Below are 20,984 nucleotides of genomic sequence, written 5' to 3'. Positions count from 1 at the left end.
AAAGCACCGTCTTCCCAGGGTTGTTATAAAGATCAAATGAGAGAGTAGCTATAAAGCAAGTGGCACAATATGTAGAATGTAACAGGTGTTGGATAAATGCTTGTTCCACTATTCTGCTTTAGCCTCTTCATTCTAGTGACTATCTTTGTCTCAGTTAGTGTCCAAAGGAAATTATGATGATTAGTGTTGGTAACTTTTTCTTTAAACTTTTCCCATTTTTTAGCTTGTCTGAATAGATAATAATAAAAGTTAGTATAAAATATATTGATTTGAAACTTGCAAAATACTTTACAAATATAATCTAATTTTATCCTCATAACAATACTAGAAAGTAAGTTCTATTAGTATTCCTATTTTACAGAAAATAAACTGAAACACAAAAGTAATTTGTTCAGGGTCACATAGCTAGCAAGTGTCTGAATTTGAACTGAGGATTTCTTAACTCTGATCATCCAAAGTTCTAATCACTTTTTCACTTAATTAACTTAAGCTAACTTACATAGGATAAGTCTGGGGCTATTTAAATTTCAGGTAAAAATTGTTTTAATTGCATGCTATATCATCTTCTCACCTTATTTTTTTCTTCAATTTTGCTTATAGGCTAATTGTACACCGCTGCTTCAAAAACACACCAGTAACCAATCATTTCCTGTCTGTTAAGCCACAGTCTATTTCATTTTTTGATTGTGAAGTTGTCCACTACTTAACCAAGTCTAATACCTCTTGACTCTTCTTGACAAGAGTATCTATTATATAAGCCTTCTATGTAGTTTACAAAAAACTACTGGCATCAATTGTTTCTCAAACCCAAATAATATGACCCAACATATTTTTCACTATTTTTCCTTATGCCTACCTTTGCACTGCAGCTACTGAGAATTAAAGCTAAATACTGACTTAATCTGAATGATTTTGTTGATTTCTAAAATTTCTCTAGATCACTATATATTAGTACATAATTAAGAATTATCTTCATGTTAGTCATTTTGCTTGTACTTATGAGTAATGATAAAAAAAAAAAAAAAGACAATGACATAAAATTTTTTCTTGCTGTCTTAGGATATACAATGAAAGTAATTTAATCAACTCCTTTCTTTATGTGCTTCTTCCAGAAAAAGCAGGAACCATTTTTCCATTTATGCTGCAACTTTCTTATATCTTCTGGCTTCATTAGCAATGAAAATGTATATAGTGATATTGTACTAGTGTGTTACTAGTATCCCATTTAGTAGTAAATAGTAGTAATGGGATTTAATAGCATCCCATTTAGGGTACCAATGGTGTATTGTTCTAAAAATTAAAAACCTGGTAAGAGTTGCTGTTGCCATCAAAATTATTTCCTTTTCAATCCATGAGCACTAAAAAGTGATTCATTCTTGCAACAAGCAACCTTTTTTCATCACGTAGAGGAAGAAGGGGACTTGCATAGGATAGTGAATAATTTCCTACTTTTGCTTTATGGGTTGCTAAAACCAAACAATTTTTCATCTTCATTAAGATCATCATGTTTCTAGACTATTGGTGATAAATTCCTCAAGTTTTTAATTTATTTTTTTCTGGTTAATAAATTACAATATTGTATTTGAATATAAAGAGGTTTGAACTGACAAACTTCTAACAAAACATACATCAACCTGATTTATTGACACCATCCTTTTAAAAACTTACCTTGTGTGCCATTCTTCTTCATCTTTGGCACGCTCCTTCCGAGCTTCTCTTTGCTTTTCTTCTAGTCTTTCTTTCTCCTGACTGGCTAAATCTAGGATAAATGAGTTAAATCTTTAGAAATAAACTTGAATAGAAGGAATCCATTTCTAAATAAAGTATATAGACAAAAATCATAAATGGGCAGATGTAATGGATAAAAGGATTAGCTTTAACATTCTTTTTTGAAAAGTCTAAGCTTTTAAAAAAATGATTAAATTGGAAAACTACAAATCTTTAAATTAAATTTCATTTTGATTAGAAAATTATGAGCAATGCTACATTTCACGATAATAAAACCAAAAAAATAAGCTTCAATAACAAGACATTGTACTTGATTCTCAATCCTTTTAAAAACTAAATTAATAGCTTTAGCATCTATGTCTTATTAAGTTTTATGCTATTAGTATGAAAGAAAGAGCTGAATACAAAGGTTTGTGGATCACAGGGAAGAATAATAAGAGATAACTTGATAAATAAATGCAGCAATGACAATCAATTTAGAGGGTGTTGCTAAGCTTGAACACAGTTCAATAGTTTGAGTTTGAGGAATCTACAAACACTTGCCTCTTGTCGTGTATCTTCTTGAAGACTCAGTTCAAAGCCTACCTAAGGCAAGAGATTTTTCCCAGTACATAGAACTGCTGATAACTTCCCCTTTCAGATTACTTTTCATCAGTTCATTATAGATCTTGTACATACTTAATAACTTACCTATTCTCTCCTCCATTAGAATGTTAACTCTTCCATGACAGAGATAATATATATTTTTCTTTTATATATTCCTAAGCCCTCAGCTTAGGCACATACTAAGTACTTAACACGTGCTTGTAAATAACATTTATTTAATTTTTTGAAATTATAGGAAATTAAATGTTATTAATAATTAAATCATTATTAAATTATTTTTCAGCTTTGCATAACATACCTTGGAAATATTCTGAGTTACCTTTAACTAGTGATTTAAAGTTTTCTATCTGAAATGCAAGATGAAGTTAAAAACGGAGGAAGGTTAAAATAATTCAACAATAATAACATACCCATGTTACCATTTTCCATGCCTCTGATATCTGGACGAAGGCGGCAATCTGTAGGAGCTAAAATCTTTTCCATGCCCTTTTCTAGTTCATTGAGGCTCACAGTAAAACTGGTAAAATTATACATCTGGAAAAAAATACATATAGAAAAAGTTATTAACATAAATGTTATTTATTTCGGCATACCAGATTTAAATTTTAAGCTAAGAACATTATGCAAAACAACAACAAAAACAACAAAAAACTTTAAAAGTTACCTAATAGTAAAATCAATTTTTATTTCCAAGAGAACATTAGTTTGCCTATCTTTCCATAACCTCTCCAATACTATTTCCATCATTTATCACCTTTGCAAATTTTTTCTATCATTAATGACAGCATTCTTTCATCTGAATATTGTTCATATCTTTTGACCACTTACCTATTGGGGAATGAGTCTTGGACTTAGGCATTTGAGTCAATTCCTTATATTTAAATATCGGACTTTTTTTTTTTTATCAGCTTCTTTTCTTGTGCTATTTTCTTTAGTATGTACCTCAAAATCTTTCATGATTTTTTTCTATCACTTAGTTATGAATTTTCATTCTAAATATAGATCAAAAATACTTATCTTCTCTTTTAAAAACGATATGAACTTTCATGTTTAGATTTCTTTCAACTGGTGCTTATTGTGATATGTGATGTAAGTTACTGGTCTAGAACCCTTTTTGTGTCAAAATACTTTCTAGTTTTCCCAGAATTTGTCAAATAAAGAGCTACTATGCCTAATAATCTACTAAGTGCTTCTGAATCTTGACTATCCAATATGCTCTTACTTAATTTTTCTTTCTTCTTTATTTTTCACAAAACTATACAAACTATATATACTATATATACAACGCTATATACAAACTATACATTGATGATCTCTTTCCATCTGGACTTGTGATTTTATCAGTATAGGGAAGACATCCCGAGAAAATTCTCCCAAAGAAGATAGCAACTATTATTCTTATATGAGGGTTTCCTAGAGCACTAAGAGGTTATAAGCAAGGTTATGCAGCCAGTATGAATTAAGGCAGAAATTGAAAGCAAGTCAGCCTGAGATACTGGCTCTCTATTCACTATGTCCTGCCGCCTTTCTTTTTTAATGAGATTTTTAATAATTATTTCCTTTTAAAATAAGGTTGGTATTGCATAATCCTAGATTCCTTTTCAACTTTTTTTCCTTTATTTCCCTTGAGGTTCTAGATCTTTTACTTTTCAAAATGTAATATTTTTTCTAGTTCTTTAAAGTAACTTCTTGGTAGTTTAATAAAGCATTAAATTTGCAAAATAATTGAATATTGTAATTTTTATTATATTGATCCTGACTATCAATATTGAATAATTTTTCTTTCTTTCTGTAAAGAGTGTTTTACACTTTAATTACTCAAATCCTGAGTGTGACTTGGTAGATTAATTCTCAAGTGTTTTATGTATTTTTGTAGTTTTTTAAAAGAGACTTTTTAATTTGTTCTTTTTTTGTAAGTAGACAGAAATGCTGATGATTTTCGTGTATTTATTTTACATTGTGATACTTTACTGAAACTTTACTGTTTCAATTGTTTTTACCATTGTTTTGTAGAACATGTTTTAGCATTTCTTCATTCAAAATAATGCTAATTCTTAGTTTCAGATTTTCTATGTTCGTGTAGAGTTTTTAAAATAAATGAGTACTAAACAAAACCAATTCAGACAAGATTAGAAGGGAAGCCGAAACCAGGAAAAAGTTTTTATATCCAAAGGTTCCGATAAAGGCCTCATAGTCTAAACTATATACAGAATAGACTCAAATTTATAGGAGTAAAAGTCATTCTCCAATTGACAAAAGTGAAAAGATATGAACAGATAATTTTCAGATGAAGAATTTAAATTATTTCTAGTGGTATGAAAAAATGCTCTAAGTCATTATTGATCATAGAAATGCAAATTAAGGAGGTACTACTCACACCTCTCAGACTGGCTAAGATGACAGGAAAATATAATGATAAATGTTGGTAGGGATGTGGGAAAACTGGGACACGTTGAAGGAATTGTGAAATGATCCAACCATTCTAGAGAACAATTTGGAACTATGCGCAAAGGGCTATCAAACTGCGTATGCCCTTTGATTCAGTAGTGTCTCTACTGGGCCTATATCCCAAAGAGATTTTAAAGGAGGGAAAGAAACCCATATGTGCAAAAATGTTTGTGGCAGCTCTTTTTGTAGTGGCAAGAAACTGGAAATTGAGTGAATGCCCCTCAGTTGGGGAATGACTGAATAAATTATGCTATATTAATGTTATTGTTCTGTAAGAAATGATAGGAGGATGATTTCAGAGAGGCCTGGGGAAACTTACTTGAACTGATCCTAAATGAAATGAGCAGAATCAGGAAATCATTATATATGGTAACAACAAGATTATATAATGACCAATTCTAATGAACAGTTATTTTGCGGCACAAGAAAATGAGCTCAAGGAGGAAGAAAAAGAAAAACTGAGAAAGAAAACAAAATGCAAGCAAATAACAATAGAGAGAATGAGAATGTTCTATTGTGTTCCACACTCTGCGCCATAGTTTTCTTTCTGGGTGTAGATGGCTCTCTTCATCACTGCACAAGCAGAACTGGTTTGAATCATCTCATTGCTGAAGAGAGCCATGTCCATCAGAATTGATCATCATATAGTCTTGTTGTTGCCATGTATAATGATCTCCTGGTTCTGCTCATTTTACTTAGCATCAGTTCATCTAAGTCTCTCCAGTGCTCTATGAAATCATGCTGCTGGTCATTTCTCACAGAACAATAATATTCCATAATAGTCATATACCATAATTTACTCAGCCATTCTGCAACTGATGGGCATCCATTCATTTTCTAGTTTCTTGCCACTACACAAAAGGCTGCTACATTTTTGCACATGTGGATCTCTTTCCCTCCTTTAGTATCTTTTTGAGATACAGGCCCAGTAGAAACACAGGGTAGGCACAGTTTGATAACTTTTTGAGCATAGTTCTAAATTGCTCTCCAGATTGGTTGGATCTGTTCACAGTTCCACCAACAATGTATCAGTGTCCCAGTTTTTCAACATCCCTCCAACATTCGTCATTATCTTTTCCTGTCATCTCAGGGACATGGCTCTTTTTAATAATGACGTGATTCAGGCCATTTCCAATAGATTTGTGACGGAAAAGAGCCATCTATATCCACAAATAGGACTGTGAGGACTGAATGTGTACCACAACAAAAGTATTTTCACCTTTTTTGTTGTTGTTTGCTTACTTTTTGTTTTCTTTTTTGATCTGATTTTTCTTTTGTAGTATGATAATTGTGGAAATATAAATAGAAGAATCCCACATTTAACATACACACACACACACACACACACACACACACACACACACACACACACACATATACACATGCACAGAGGAGGGGTCCTGGAGAAAGGAAAGGAGAAAAAAATTTGGAACAAAAGATTTTGTAAGCGTAAATGTTGAAAACTATCTTTGATCTTTGCATATATTTTGAAAATAAAAGGCTATTATTTAATTAAATAAGTAAGAATTTTTAAAAAGATAAATGAGTACTATGTTTCATGAAATGCTTATTCTACAGCTATTGATATAATCATGCAGTTTTGTTGCTTTTGTTTAAATCTATAATTTTAGGGATCAGTGCTAGTAGAAATCTATAAATCTTTTCATCTTAGATTCAAACATTAAAAGAAACATGCTTAATATTCAATTCAACAAAAAATGATTACGCGAGTACCATATGCAAAGTACTGGGATTACAAAGATAAAAATGAGAAAGATTATGTTTTGTTGTTAAAAATCCAGGAAATTTAATCTTTAGAACAGATCCACTTAATTCTTTTGGGTGTCATAGACTTCTTTGTCAGACTTAAAGCCGATTGTTCCCTTCCCAGAATGTTTGTGGCTACATTCATGACTGAAGGAAATGCTACAGTTCAGTGATTGGTGAAAATTAAAATGTAATTTCCCCCCATATTCGGGTTCACTGACACCCCAGGTACATGGACCACAGATTAACAATTTTTGTTTTAGATGACAGAAAGTTTTCAGAGTTGCTCAAAAATCACTTAGGGCAAGCAATGTAAGCCTAAGATTAGGCATGCAAATATATATATCCCTGTTTTTCTAAGACAGCATGACTAAGCACCTCCATACCTCTCCAATGTACCTGTCAAGAGTCAAAACTCACATTTCCTACATTCTCAGATCTGTCCTGTCTCCAGATTCTATCCTCTATATCCTCATCCTAAAAGAGGAAAAAAAAGCATGGAGCTTCTATGTATCATTATATGACTAACATTAGGGATTTATGCTCAGAAATATCCTTATAAACCAAGTGCTATTATTCTTCTATATGTTTACCTGAGAAGAATTTGGAGGCCTACTGTTTATCCTCCAAAGAAGCTCACTGCCAGGTATGACATGTACTGTATCTTGGATCTCCGGTACATCATCAGCCACATCACTCTCAGATTTTTCAGTGTCATCCTCCTGAAATATGTAAAGCCATGTGTTTAATGCAGAATTTACTCATTTAACTCACAAAAAATTTATTAAGGACCTAATATAGGTAGTAGACACTTTACTAAGCCTAGGCACCAAAATATAAAGTTTCTGTATTTTCAAAAGATTTGTGTTTCAAAATACAAAATAAAATAGTACTTTAAAATACAAATACTTTAAAATACAAGTACTTTAAAATACAAAATAAAATAGTACTTTAAAACAAGTTGTTAATGAAAAGGGGAATCAGGAAAGACTTCATGGAGAAGATAGTATTTATATATATATATATACATACATACACACACACACACACACACACACACACACACTTAAGATAATATGTCGATTTGAAGGATGGAAGAGAGGAGAAATACAGGGGGCAGAAAGTACAGTCAAGTTAAGCAGTTAAGAGTCAATGCATTAATCCAGGTAAGTGTTACTTCAAGTTTAAAAGAAGCAAAAATAGTAAGAAAAGTAATAAAGAAAGCTAAGAAAGATGTTTTGGGCATAGAATTGATAGTACTTGCTAAGTGACTAGACAGGAAAGGTGATGGAGAATTGTTGTCTAACACTAAGATTCTTTAAAAAAAAAAAAAAAAAAACATGACAGATATTTCCATAAACTCTGATTCCCATGATTTGATCTATGAAATGAAATATCTGATAACATTCCTTTTAGTCAAACAAATTAAGCTATATAAACAAATAAAATTCAAAGTACATTTAAATACTAATGCTATATAGAAAGTCCTATAGCTAGAATATCTTTAAGAAATAACTTTTTAAAAGAATAGGTGCATTATTTATGCACACCTTTAGGATCAAAAATTTCTACACATACCAAGAGAAAAAGATGCATCCTTTTTATAGACACAAAAAAGATTTTTAAAAACCAGCTTTTACAAATTATGTACTATGATAACAAATCAATAGTTCAGTTAATATTCAAAACTTGGGGGAAATAATCTATTTGATAAGCCTGTTGAATTCCTACCTATGCTTTAAAGCTTATTTATTTATTTTTTCCCTGAGGCCAGGGTCACACAGCTAGAAAGTGTTAAGTGTTAGAGATCACATTTGAACTTGGGTCCTCCTGAATTCAAGGCTGGTGCTCTATCCACTGAGCCACCTAGCTGCCCCTAAAGCTTAAATTAAAAGCCATCTTCTTCACAAAGTTTTCATTGATACCCTATAAATAATAATTGTCCTCCATTGGATCTCACCTAGTACTCTTAAAAAAACAACAACCGAACAACTCTCTAATAACCTTACTACATAATATTGACCTTTATTCAATTATGGTAACTTACTGCTTATTTTTTATTCTTTTAATAAACTACACAAGGGCAGGAACTTTTTACCTACCACAACTGAAGGCAGTAAAGATTCTTACATAATATGAGGCTCAAAGTGAAGATGTAAAGCTTCACTGGAGAACTGAGCAAAGCATAGGCACCATTTGTTCATGCAGTTTAAAAAAAAGCCATACCATTAAGTAGACATTACAGTGAAAGAATATGGAAGAGAGTACTCATAGAGGCTAAATAGCAAAGGAATTACACTTTGAAATTCAAAAGGTTATATAAACTTAAAAAAGTCATCTTTGTAATATTATTTCCAAAGTACTTTAAATTTTCAATAAAAATTCCTACTTTAACTGTTTAGCCATGTTTACTCAGGTGTTCTTAAGTCATTAAACATCAACTATAAATCAATAGATCCAGGATCTTAGTCTGTTTTTTACTTCCCAAAGCTTTTCTGAGTTGCCACGATGTTGATCCTCACAATTCCTACCTTCTTGGTATCCAGAACTCTATTTCCAAAACACTTTATGAAATACTGCTATGTAATATTTGATTGCTGAAGTTAAAAAATTATCAACAATTCTGTGTTAATAAAACAAAGGGAAGAATTTCTCCTTTTCTTGAGAGAGAGAGTTTTTATCAGGAAAAAATCATGTCTTACCCAATTTAGTCAAATCACCATTGATTTGGGGAAAGAACTACAACTGTCTGTTTCTAGAACTCCCAGCACTCTTCTTTAATATCAAAGATTTTACCAATGTCAATTTGCTCAATGCCTTTCAAAACTGATTAGGATAAACCAAAGGGTAAAATAGATGCTTACCTGCATTATGTAATTTATATATAACACTGTATAATATAGATTATATAAGTTCAAAGTGGCTAATTGCTTTCTTAAATTGAATTTTATTTGAGATCACACTCATCTTCTTGAAAGACAATTTGTCAACATTTGTATGTATATTTCTGTCCTAAAAACATATGCCATTTCCACTTAGAGATTCTTAGGTATATACATATATATATGTAAAGGCCTTTGGGGAAAAAAAGAATCTAATATTTTAAAACCTGCTGCAAAGGTTAAATATAAAGACATCAATTAATAAAGAACATCTGAAGACCATGATTCCTTTAAATGAAAGTATAAGCTTTTAAAATAAGTGAACATAATGGTAAAAGTGACTATTTTAGCCCATTTATATCACAATATAAAATAAAAGTGAAAAGTATGGGAGATATTGATTGTTAAATGAACAATGAATATCTTCAATATATTCCAATTCATTTAATAGAAATCAAAATCTGTTTCTCTTCAAATTTCAGCTTTAATTTTACACTGAATAATGAATTAGCCCACAAGTACAACATTGCATGGGACAAAAAAAAAAAAAAGATTATTTTCCTAATACTGATTATTAAATACATTACCTAGTACTGAAAACCAAAAGGAAAAAAAAAAAAGTGTTTTTAATTATAAGCCTTAACTATAAGGGTAAAAAAAGTCACAGAACTGAAATGTCTTTGTGGGAATTATGACAGAACATAGGCCTTGCAAGGAGATAAACTTTTAAATAAGATTTGTTTTCTTGTCTTTGGATTGGGTAATCAGTAAGGCAATAGAAAGATGTGAACTTGAATAACATTCAGCTCAGTTTTCAGCTTCAATATACTCCAGAAATTAACCAGCCTGTTTTATTATGAATGAAAAACATTTCCCATTTCTTATCTGGGGACACTAGGGCACAATGTGATCTTCTTATAGGTTAATTTGAAAATAAGTATGATTTGCTAGATGTTACTAATCATGAGCTAATTTATAGGTATTTATTTAAAAGCCCTTCATCTACCTATTTTTGTTCTCAAGTATACCACAAAAATTCACAGGATCACTTATTCCAAGTATTAGAAACCTTACCTGTTTTGCTTTTTTCTGGTGGTCACCTTTCCTTTCATGCTTTTTGTAGGACTCATAGGAAACAGGATCTATGCCCCATAAACATTCTGTCCACTTCCCATATATCATAAAGAGCTTCTTTTTGCTGTGGTCAAAAGACAGATTATTACAATAGCATTAATAATTTATCTGCTTGCAAAATACTAAAAAAGTATTTAAAAACTATGAAAACCCAAAAGACAATCATGAAAAATAAATAGTTTCATCACAAACTAGTTAGGCTCAGGTTTAAATATTCAAAGGTATTCAAAGGAATCTTGCAAATAGGTAGAGAAACAAAATTCACACTTCTGTTTTTAAATTGGCAATATAATTTCTCTAAAGCAATATATGTGAGAAAAGTACACAAATCACATGCTATTAAGATCACTGATTTCAAAGTATCATGACAGAAGGAATTTTTCTACCATTGTGCCAAAAAAGAAAATACACCTCTTAAATTGTTTTCCTACTTTTTCTAACTTGAAAACTTACCTTTTTAAACTTGTCTATGTTTTACATAGACAAGCTATAGATATGGCGAAGTCTAATAAAAATGAGCAATAAATGGCAATGAGGATTTTAATCAAGAGTAAAAGGAAGCAATAAAAGTTTTATTTTTAATGCTGTTGGCTGTAAAGGGCTGAAACTACGAACAGGTCTGCTTGAATCAGACAACGGAGAATTTAAGGCCAATTACCTATCTGATATAAGACTACGACTCTATTAGCATATGTTGGGAAAAATGGCTCTTCTTACCATTGGTGCTGGTTCAGTGTTTGGTGTATACAGATAATCATAGGCAAGGATAAGGAGGAGGAGAAAGGTGAAGATTCTGGAGTCAAGAAGAGATCTTATGGCAAAACTCCTGGCAGTTTTCTGGACTCTTTAACTTCTCCCCCTAAAGACCAAGGACTTTTATTTATCCTGACTCTGGCTGATCCTGAGACCTCCAGGGAGCTAGTTTGGACTTTACAGTTGGCAAATTACTCAAGCATTTTATGATGGCCAATCATAAGAGAAGCTGGAATCATGATGAGTAAGTCTATCTCAGAGTAAGAATGAGGTGGCTTCAAGACCCTTCCTAGGTACATACTAGCTTTATGACTCTGGACAAGTCATTTAAACTCTCCATGCGCCCTAGAAATTAAGTTGCAAAACAGTTGGTGATTTGCATTGGTAGAAGTTTGCTTACTAGGAGCTCTTTTACACTAATGAATTCATAGGTCTAGAAGCAGAAAAAAATAAATTTTGAAAAACATGAAATCCAAATTAATTTATTTAAGACGCTTAAGACAGGAACTACTTTGAACCAACAATGATTTACACTTACCTTTTGTCCTGAATGTATCCTTCTATTTTATGAAGTTCTTTCCCAAATAGTCCACATGGTTTAAAATTAAGTACACACTTATCTCCAGTTCTAGAAAAGAAATCATAAAACTCCACTGCAACATAAAAATTTTTTCGTCACATTTCAAAGATAACATTTGTTTTCCAGAAATCTGTAAAGTGTTCAATGTTGAACTGCGTATGCAATTTAAAAAACTAGAAAAGGAAGAAATTTTAAAATCCCCAATAAAATACTAAATTTGAAATCCTAAGGATTAAAGGTGAAATAAAACTTAAAACTTAGGAGTTGGTGTTACAAAATAAAATAAACCATTAGTTAACATATTTTTTTTAAAAAGGGAAGAAAACCAAATTACTATTATCAAAAATGAAGAGTGACTATGCCACTAAAGAAACTGAATCAAAGTAATTATAAGGAGTTATTTTGCCCAACCATATGCCAATAAATTTAGCAACTTAAGCAAAATGGAAAAGTATTTACAAAAACACAAATTGCCCAAGTCTAGCAAAAGAAATAGAATTATCTAAATAGATATATTTTAGATAAAGAAATTGAGCTTCCAAAGAAAAAAGAAAAAAGCGCCCGGACCAGATTTACAAATTAATTTTATCAAACAAAACCAATTAATTCTAATATTAAACAAATTATTTGGAATAATAGGCAAAGAAGGGATCCTACCAAACTCCTTTTATGAAACAAATATGATACTGATACCTAAACCAGGAAAAGTAAAAACAGAAAAGGAAAATTATAGGCCAATTTCATTAATGAATATAAATGCAAGAATCCTAAATAAAATACTAGCTAAAAGTTTGTAACAATATATTACAAAGATTATACATTACAACCAAGTGGAATTCATAGCAGGAATGCAAGGATATTTTAACATACGGAAAACAATTAACATAATTGATATCAATAATAAAAGAAATAAGGATAAAATATCAACAGATGCTGAAAAAGCACTTGATGGAATATAACACTTATTTCTATTAAAAACACTTGAAAGTTTTCTTTAAATTAAGAAACATTTTCCTAAAACCATTAGCAAGCATGATTTATGAGCTAGAAACTTTCCCAGTAAGATCAGGTATAGAAACAAGGATACCCACTGTCACCAATATTATTGAAAATTGTATTAGAAATCCTAGCAACTACAATAAGGAGAGAAAGAAATAGAAGGAATCAGGATAAGAAATGATGCAATAAAATTATCTTTTCTTTGCAATTATACTTGGAAAATCCTAAAGACTCAAGTAAAAAAATTAATTGAAATAATAATTTCAACATGATAGGGGGATATAAAGCCAACTCACATAAATCATCAGCATTCCTATATACTATCAACAGGATCCTGCAGGAAGAGATAGCTAGTGACTGATTGATTGATTTAAGATTAGTCTATTAAGTATAAAGTACACCTGCCAAACACACTCAAACAAATCCAGGATCTATACGAACAAAAGCATATTATTCAATGCCAATTAAATTGCCAAAAATTTATTTTGCAGGGCTAAAAAAAATAACAAAATTCATTTTAAAGAACAAAAGATCAACAATATCAAAGGAACTAATGCAAAAAAAGTATAAAAGAAGGTTTAACAGTGCCAGATTTTAAAGTATAAGGCAGTAATTATCAAAGTATCTGATTAAGAAATAGAAAGATGAATCAATAGAACAGAGAAGACAATCTACAGCAGAAAATTAATATAGTTATCGGATTTTTGACAAGTTTAAAGACTTAAGGTTTTGGGGATCAGAATTCATTATTTGGTAAAAATTGTTGGGAAAGCTAGAGAGCAATGTGCAGAAATTAAGCATATGCCAATATCTTACATCAATTCACCAAGATAAGGTCAAGATGGATATATGACCTAGATATAAAGAGAGATATCAAAAGAAAATTTGAAGAACATGGAACATATTACCTATCAGGATAGGTGAACTTGATAGTGATATGAACTTGAACTATGATTGTGTTATGAGAGATAAAATGGATAATTCTGATTACATTAATCTCTTTTCAAAGATTATTAGGGAAAATGGAAAAGAACTGACAAAGTAGCTTTTTTTGTATTTGTATTTTGTATTCTCATTTTGTACTGAAGTGCAAAAAAAAATTGTCTCCCCCAAAATACTTCTAAACCATATTCAATGTTTATCAATTCAAATAGAATCCTTTAACTAGTATTTCTTGCTGTCATTTGATGACTTTCACAGCATATATCTGCCTTCCTTAGTGACACGAGCATAGGATTTCTCTTCTCCCCATCATTTGCCATATCTCTGGCACATAGGAGTGTCATATAAATTATCCTAACACCCAGACTTCTCAATCCCTTACCTTCAAATCCTACAGCATTCAATAAAATTCAAGCAACATTTATCAAGTGCCTAACATTTGTCAGATATTAGGGAAGAATAGCATGTGCAAATAAGGTAATAAGATGATCTGATAGAATATAATTTCAAGGAGAAGGTATTAATAACTAGGGGGAGATGAGAATCAGAAAATTACTTAAAAGGTAGCATCTGAGCAATACTTTAAAATTTTTTTTAGTATTTTATTTTTTCCCCACTTCATTTAAAAACGATTTTTAACATTTATTTTTAAATTTTTGAGTTCCACATTCTTTCCTCTTTTCCTTCCCTACCCATCTCTTCATTGAGAGGGCAAGCAATTTCATATATGCTATTCATGGGTAATCGTGCAAAGCATTTCCTTAACATTCATGTTATAAAGGATAAATCAAAAAAACCCTCAAAAATTAAGAAAAAAGTATGTTTCAATCTGTATTTAGGCACCATGAGTGCTTTCTCTGGGCATGAATAGCACTTTTTATCAAAAGTCTTTCAGAGTTGTCCTGGATCACTGTAATGTTGAGAATGGCTAAGACATTTCATTCACATCTGATCTTTTTAAAATATTACTATAACTTTGTACACAATACATTTTACTTTGGATTAGCTCATGGAAGACTTTCCAGGTTTTTCTGAGAGTATCCTATGCAGCATTTCTTATTGCACAATAATATTTCATCATAATTAGATACCACTTTTTATTTAGCCATTCCCCAATTGATAAGAATCCCCTCAATAAACAACTCCCTGACACTGGAATAGAGCTACTATTTTTCTTTTTTTTTAATCTCTTTTGGAATACAAACCTACTGGTGGTATTGTTAGGTCAAAAAGTACATATGGTTATATAGCCTTTTGACAGTTACAGTACTTTTAAAGAAGCTCAAGAATTCTGTCAGGCAGGGATAAGGAATACATGGAATGACTTGAATAAAATCACAGAGGCAGAAGTTGGAATCTCAAGTAATGGATGAGTGAACAGAATAATGTGATTGGAACAAATAATGAATAAAAGAAATATCTATGAAATAAAACTAAGAGGCTAAGTAAAAGTCAGCCTGTAAAGGCAAACAATCCTACAACTGAAAATTGTCTTATCCTTTTCTTTCTTGGTTCATTTTAATGGTGAGTGAGGCAAAAAGAATTAAATGACTTGCTCAGGGTCACACAACTAAGGAAGTGTCTGATGTCAGATTTGAACTCAGGAGATGAGTCCTCTTGATTCTAAACCTAGTGCTGTAGCCATTATGCCATTTAGCTATCCCCTTCACCTAGCTGTTCCTTTCTATAGATATTCAATGTATAAATATGTACATATACACACATACAACATATACACACGTGTATGTGGTTTTTTTTATGTTTTTGTGTGTCTTGAATCTTAAATCTTTCTCTTGAACTTTAACATTTACAATTAGATATCCTGTAGACATGTGGAGAACCTCTGTCTAAGTTCAGGTTTTCATCACTTCTCATGTGAAGTATTAAATTCTTTTTGCCTCACTCACCAATAAAATGAACCAAGAAAGAAATGGCAAACCATGTCAGTATATTTGCCAAGAAAACCTCAAATAGGATCACAAAAAGTTGGACACAACTGAAAAACAACAAATATGTGTATATACGTTGTTTACATAAAGATATATCAAATGAAACTGTTTAATAACACTTTACAGATCTTAAGTGTTATATAAATATAAATTATTTTTATTTCTAGATTCTGGACTTATTTGAACAGAGATGATTAGTGAACCCATGGGAACTGACAGGAGCACCAAGGGAGAAAGTTTATCAAGATCAGAGAGAACCTTAGGACCACACATTTTAAATCAGGAAGAGGAAGATGACACATGAAAAAATTTTTTGTCTCTGAAAGGGTGAGAATATATAGGATAATAGCTTGAGAAAATGGAAACAAGTTAAGGATTTTTTTTTTTTAAAGATACAGAAGACCTGTGAATATCTATAGGCAGGAAGAAAGGAGCTAATAGATTAGGAGCCTGAATCTGAGAAAAAAGAGAATATGGGGGAAGGAGAGAAAGTAGAGGAAGACAAAGCATCAAAGAGAAAATGGGCAACACTCAAAAGTACAAGTGAAGAGTTAGCTTTAGCAAGGAGAAAGCCTACCTCTTTAGAGAAGAGAGCAAAGAGAGGGATGATGGCTAGAGATTTGAAGATGTGGAGTGGGAGTAGAGAGGAAGTTTGTAAAGGAAACCCTCTAATTTTTTTCCCCCAATAAAGTATATAGCAAGGTCTTCTAATAAAATATATAGCAAAGTCTTCTGTTGAGAGGGAAGAAAGTATATAATGAGAGGTTTGTAATAGCTAGTGTGAACACTGTAAGAGAAGGTCATTTAGGGAAGAATAAAAGGTTTATTGTGCAGAAGTGAAGTCCCAGTTTGTGGTTAGATGAGATAAATTTATAGTGTATCCAGTTAACAAAAGTTACTTGCAATAGTTAACATAAGTATGCAATAGGATAGGAAATGGGAAATGGGAAAATGGATAGGGACCATCTAATTAATGATAACTGGGAACAGGATTTAAGTCCTGGCCTATAAATCCAGTTCAGGCCCTTGTTATCTTTCTTTTTCCTGGTCCATTAAAATAGTTTCATACCCTGTTTATGCTTTCTGTGCTTCCCCTCTCCAAACTAGTGAAAGTTAACATTGCCAAAATCAGTTTCCCATGCTCAAAAACCCCATTGCTTATGGGATAAAAGACAAGTTAATTAATTTGGCATTCCTCTACAATCTAATCTCAAACTACCTCTCTAGTCTTGTTTCACATTAATCCTTTTCACATATTTTGTGTGCTAGTAAAAACCAGCTCTTTCTTGTTCCTTGATCTTATCTTTCACATTTGTACATTCTATTCCCCATATTATTCCTCAGATCCTCCAAATCTAACCAAAACAGATTACCTCTCACTGCTTCCCATTTCTGTATCTTGAAATACCTCAATGACTATTTTAGGATCCCTCTGCAGTATAAATTCTTCTATGATGCACCCAATTTTAAGCTTTCCTCTTTCCTTCAATCTCTTATGTCACTCTCTTTGATCTCTCCTATACACTGAATCATTTTCTAACTTGTATTAATCTGCGTACATCTTATTTCCTTTACTAAAAATATTGTCCATTTTTTATCTTTGTAATTTCAGTGTTTTATATATATTTTGACACAATAAATGTTTGTTGAATTGAAGGACAAAATAAAACAAGATTAAGCAATTCAAGTTTTGATAAAAATATTAAAATAGCATAAGTGTAAGATGGCAATCACAAATCAATAGTAACAAATATTTCTTAAGCACTTATCCTATGCAAGACTTACACTAACTATTGGGAATAGAAATATAAGAAAGACTGAACCTTGTTTACAATTCAATATGACAAATAAGATGCAAAAAGTAAAGTAATACATGACAGATGTACCAGTTTAAGACAAGAATCAACAATACTTTTTCTTTATATACCACACTGAAGATTTACACAGCATTTCCCTCACTGTTAGCTATGTGATGGAATTAGTATAAATATAATTATACACATTTTATAAATGAGGTTCAGTCAGTGTTTAAGTGGCGTGGCCATGGTCAAATGTGTCAGAGCTGGGACTTAAACTCAGTTATTCCTATGTTCCTTCTAGAATAGCAAAAGACAACTATGCTAGTATCTTGTCTGATCATTACATGAAGACATGCATAGTAACTTTTAGCCAGAAAAATGTTTTAAGCCCAAAATTTCTTCTATTACCTGTGATTTAAAATTTCAACTGTTCCATACTGTTCTATCCACAATTTGCCAATAATTATATTATGTACACAGCAGGTAGGATTTGTCCACGTGTAGGCTTCATTATGTCTGTGAAAGATGTCAAAAAAAAAAAAAAAAAAAATCAAGTCAGAGATCAGAAAAGTGAACTCACTGCATGACCCAAAGGGACAAAATCTCAAACAGAATTAAACCATAATGATCTTAAACACTGTAGAAGAGTACAATATTTCTTTGAACTCCCTCAATAGGGGCTATTTATTTAGCATTCGTTTGAAATTTATTTTTTTTCTTTCCTTTGTAACCTCAACAAAGCCTTTTACTTAAATGTCAAGGAAAGCTAATAAGCAATAAAAAGACTGAGACAAAGGAAAATTGCTTTTCTATGAAGATGCCCAAAGAGAAACACTCAACAAAACTCATATTGTAGTTAACTATGTGTTCCTTGGTGTGAAAACTTGGAGGTATAAGGAACTGTCCCATCAAGTTCAAAATAGTAAATCCTACCTTTACTTACACATTCTAGCTATTTTTCTTTTAATCCTACATGAAAGAGATTTGTAATGGCCACTGTGAACACTAAAATAAAAAGTCATTTAGGGAAGAATAAAAGGTTTGTTGTGCAGAAGTGAAGTCCTAGTTTGAGGTTAGATAAATTTATAGTGAACTCAGTTAATAAAGTGTACTTGCAATAGAATAGGAAATGACAAAATGGACAAGGACCATCTATTTAATGATAACTGAGAACAGGATTATGTCCTGGTCTATAACTCCAGTTCAGGCCCTTATTATTGTTTTTGCCTGGTTCATTAAAATAGGACCTTTTTTGGAGAAAAAGAAACTAATAAAATCTAGACTTAAAAAATAAGCAATGGACTGTCAGATAGAATCAAATTCCAGAGACCATTCCTTAGTCCCACCTCTGGGCTATAAAATTAGCATATTTAATAACAACAAAAACCAGATTAATGTGTCTCTTTGCTTCTTTTTCTTTGCTAAATTCTCTTGGAATTTAGATTGCTTGTAATGACATTACAATAAACTTTGTCCCTTGGACCAGGAAAAAAAAGAGCAGTCTATATTTCCAGTGATGCTATCATAAACCAATCAATCAATAAGCATTTATTCAGAGCCCTATTATCTGACAAGTATGTGCTAAATTTCTTTAACAGTTATAATTATCAGCAAAAATTAGATCATGGAATTCAGGAGTTAGAAAGAGGGAATAGTCTACTTCCAAAAACAAAACCCACTATTGTTATCTATAACTTCAAAACAAATGTGTTCTATAAAGTATGGATTCAAAAGTTATCCAGGTTGGGTACAAGGATAGTTTAAAATCTGTCAAAGTGGATAAAATTTTATAGCTTCTGTAACCATAATAACTGTGAATAAAAAGCATTACTAAAGGATTATAGTCACACATTTGTCTAAAAACATTTTTTCTTTTTTTGGCCAAGACCCTCCCCCTGAAAACTATCTTCAAGGTACCTGATCTTGGACAATGTCATAGAGAAGATTGTCTATTATATGCTTTGTTGGTACTTGTGATAAGTAAACTTCCTTGGAGACAGGCTATTACTGATATATTTGGCTAAATAAATATATGTGGGAAAGAGTCATGATATAGCAAAGCTTGAGAATACTAGTTTATGTATAAGATTCCTGAAACAAATGACTTATCAGTCTCCATATTTCTAATGTCTCCTTGCAATAATCCCAGCCATGCACTAAAGTTAGATTAATCTTTTTAAATTTTAAACACCTCTAGTTGATCTCTACTGCTTAGAACTCTTCAGTGATTTCCCATTGTATTTCAAGTAAAACCCTTTTTTGTTAAGCTTTTCCCTTCCTACCTTTCTAGTCTTTTTACACAATATGCTCCATCATATACTCCAATGATCTAGTGATGCTAGCCTTCTTGCTGGAAAACCAGCATCAATACAAGACAGTCACTTCCCAGCATTGAGCATTGTGATTTGCTATATCTCTTACCTAGAATTTTCTCCCTTCTTATCTCTGCCTCCTAACTTCCTTCTTTAAACTTAATGCCTTCCTTCTGAGATGATTTCCAATTTATCTTGCTAAAATTTTATTTCTACTTAAACTATATATTATTAGACTATGAGAGTCTAATTATTATTTGACTCTCATTATTAGACCTTGAGAGTAGGGTATTAGAGGCAGGGAGTGCCTTTCTTTGTATTCCTAGTTTTTAGCACAGTATCTGGCATATAATAAATACTAAATAAATGTTTGCTGACTATTAGTCTGACATTCAAAGCACTCCAAAATCTACTTTTCTATCTTTAATTACAAATCTTTTATTTTAATTAACTTAGACTAGTTACTGTTTTCCAAATGCCTTGAGCATTCTGATACTCACACTATTTACTACCTATTGGAATGGTATTGTTCAATATCCAAAGCTCATCTCAAATACCACATTCTCCAAAAACCTGATATGATTCCCAACCTGAAACTCCTTATTCCAAATTCTCAAATTCCATTATACCTCTTTTATACTGCAAGTAGATTATGATATTTGTGTACATGCTATATCTTATTTACTAAATTATAATCTCCTTAACATAAGAGTCCATTTTTAAATTTACCTTTGTATGTACCTAAATATCCAGAACAATGCTTTGAATATACTGTACAAATATTTGCTAATTTGCTGGAAATGATTATGTTGATTATGTCTCTAAAATCACTGCTGTACTCAAATAACTAGGTTAATACTTTTGGCTATGAAGAAATCGTCTAACCTTATGTTCACCACTAAATTAGAAAGTTTTGCTTATATTAAGCAAATAATTAGAGAATGAAAAGAGTGTACAAAAAAAAGTAAGAAAGTTCCTGAGTAGCCAGACATTTGAACTTCTTCAGACTAAATGAAAATCTAGATTATATGACTTCAAAATTTGTATTTAAGTTAATTTTCAGTGTTAGAAATTCTAATAAAGTA

At 31.5% G+C, this 20,984-nt stretch overlaps 1 protein-coding gene across 7 annotated transcripts in view; it reads right to left on the bottom strand.

Moving 5' to 3' along the window:
- Positions 1-20,984, bottom strand: part of OSBPL2 (oxysterol binding protein like 2) — a 96,750-nt gene that overhangs the window by 10,572 nt on the left and 65,194 nt on the right. For all 7 annotated transcript variants that reach the window (XM_074288768.1, XM_074288773.1, XM_074288770.1 and 4 more), the window contains 6 exons: positions 17,996-18,103; positions 11,857-11,946; positions 10,506-10,629; positions 7,143-7,271; positions 2,745-2,868; positions 1,669-1,759 (listed from right to left, as the gene is read on the bottom strand). In XM_074288768.1, coding sequence (XP_074144869.1) covers positions 1,669-1,759; positions 2,745-2,868; positions 7,143-7,271; positions 10,506-10,629; positions 11,857-11,946; positions 17,996-18,103 — 666 coding nt within the window. The remainder of the gene's footprint in view (positions 1-1,668; positions 1,760-2,744; positions 2,869-7,142; positions 7,272-10,505; positions 10,630-11,856; positions 11,947-17,995; positions 18,104-20,984) is intronic.

Source organism: Sminthopsis crassicaudata, chromosome 2 (genome assembly GCF_048593235.1).
Source record: "Sminthopsis crassicaudata isolate SCR6 chromosome 2, ASM4859323v1, whole genome shotgun sequence".
In the NCBI taxonomy this organism is placed as follows: domain Eukaryota; kingdom Metazoa; phylum Chordata; class Mammalia; order Dasyuromorphia; family Dasyuridae; genus Sminthopsis; species Sminthopsis crassicaudata.
Note: the sequence above shows the minus strand (reverse complement) of the source record. Positions and strands in the feature narration are given on the sequence as shown.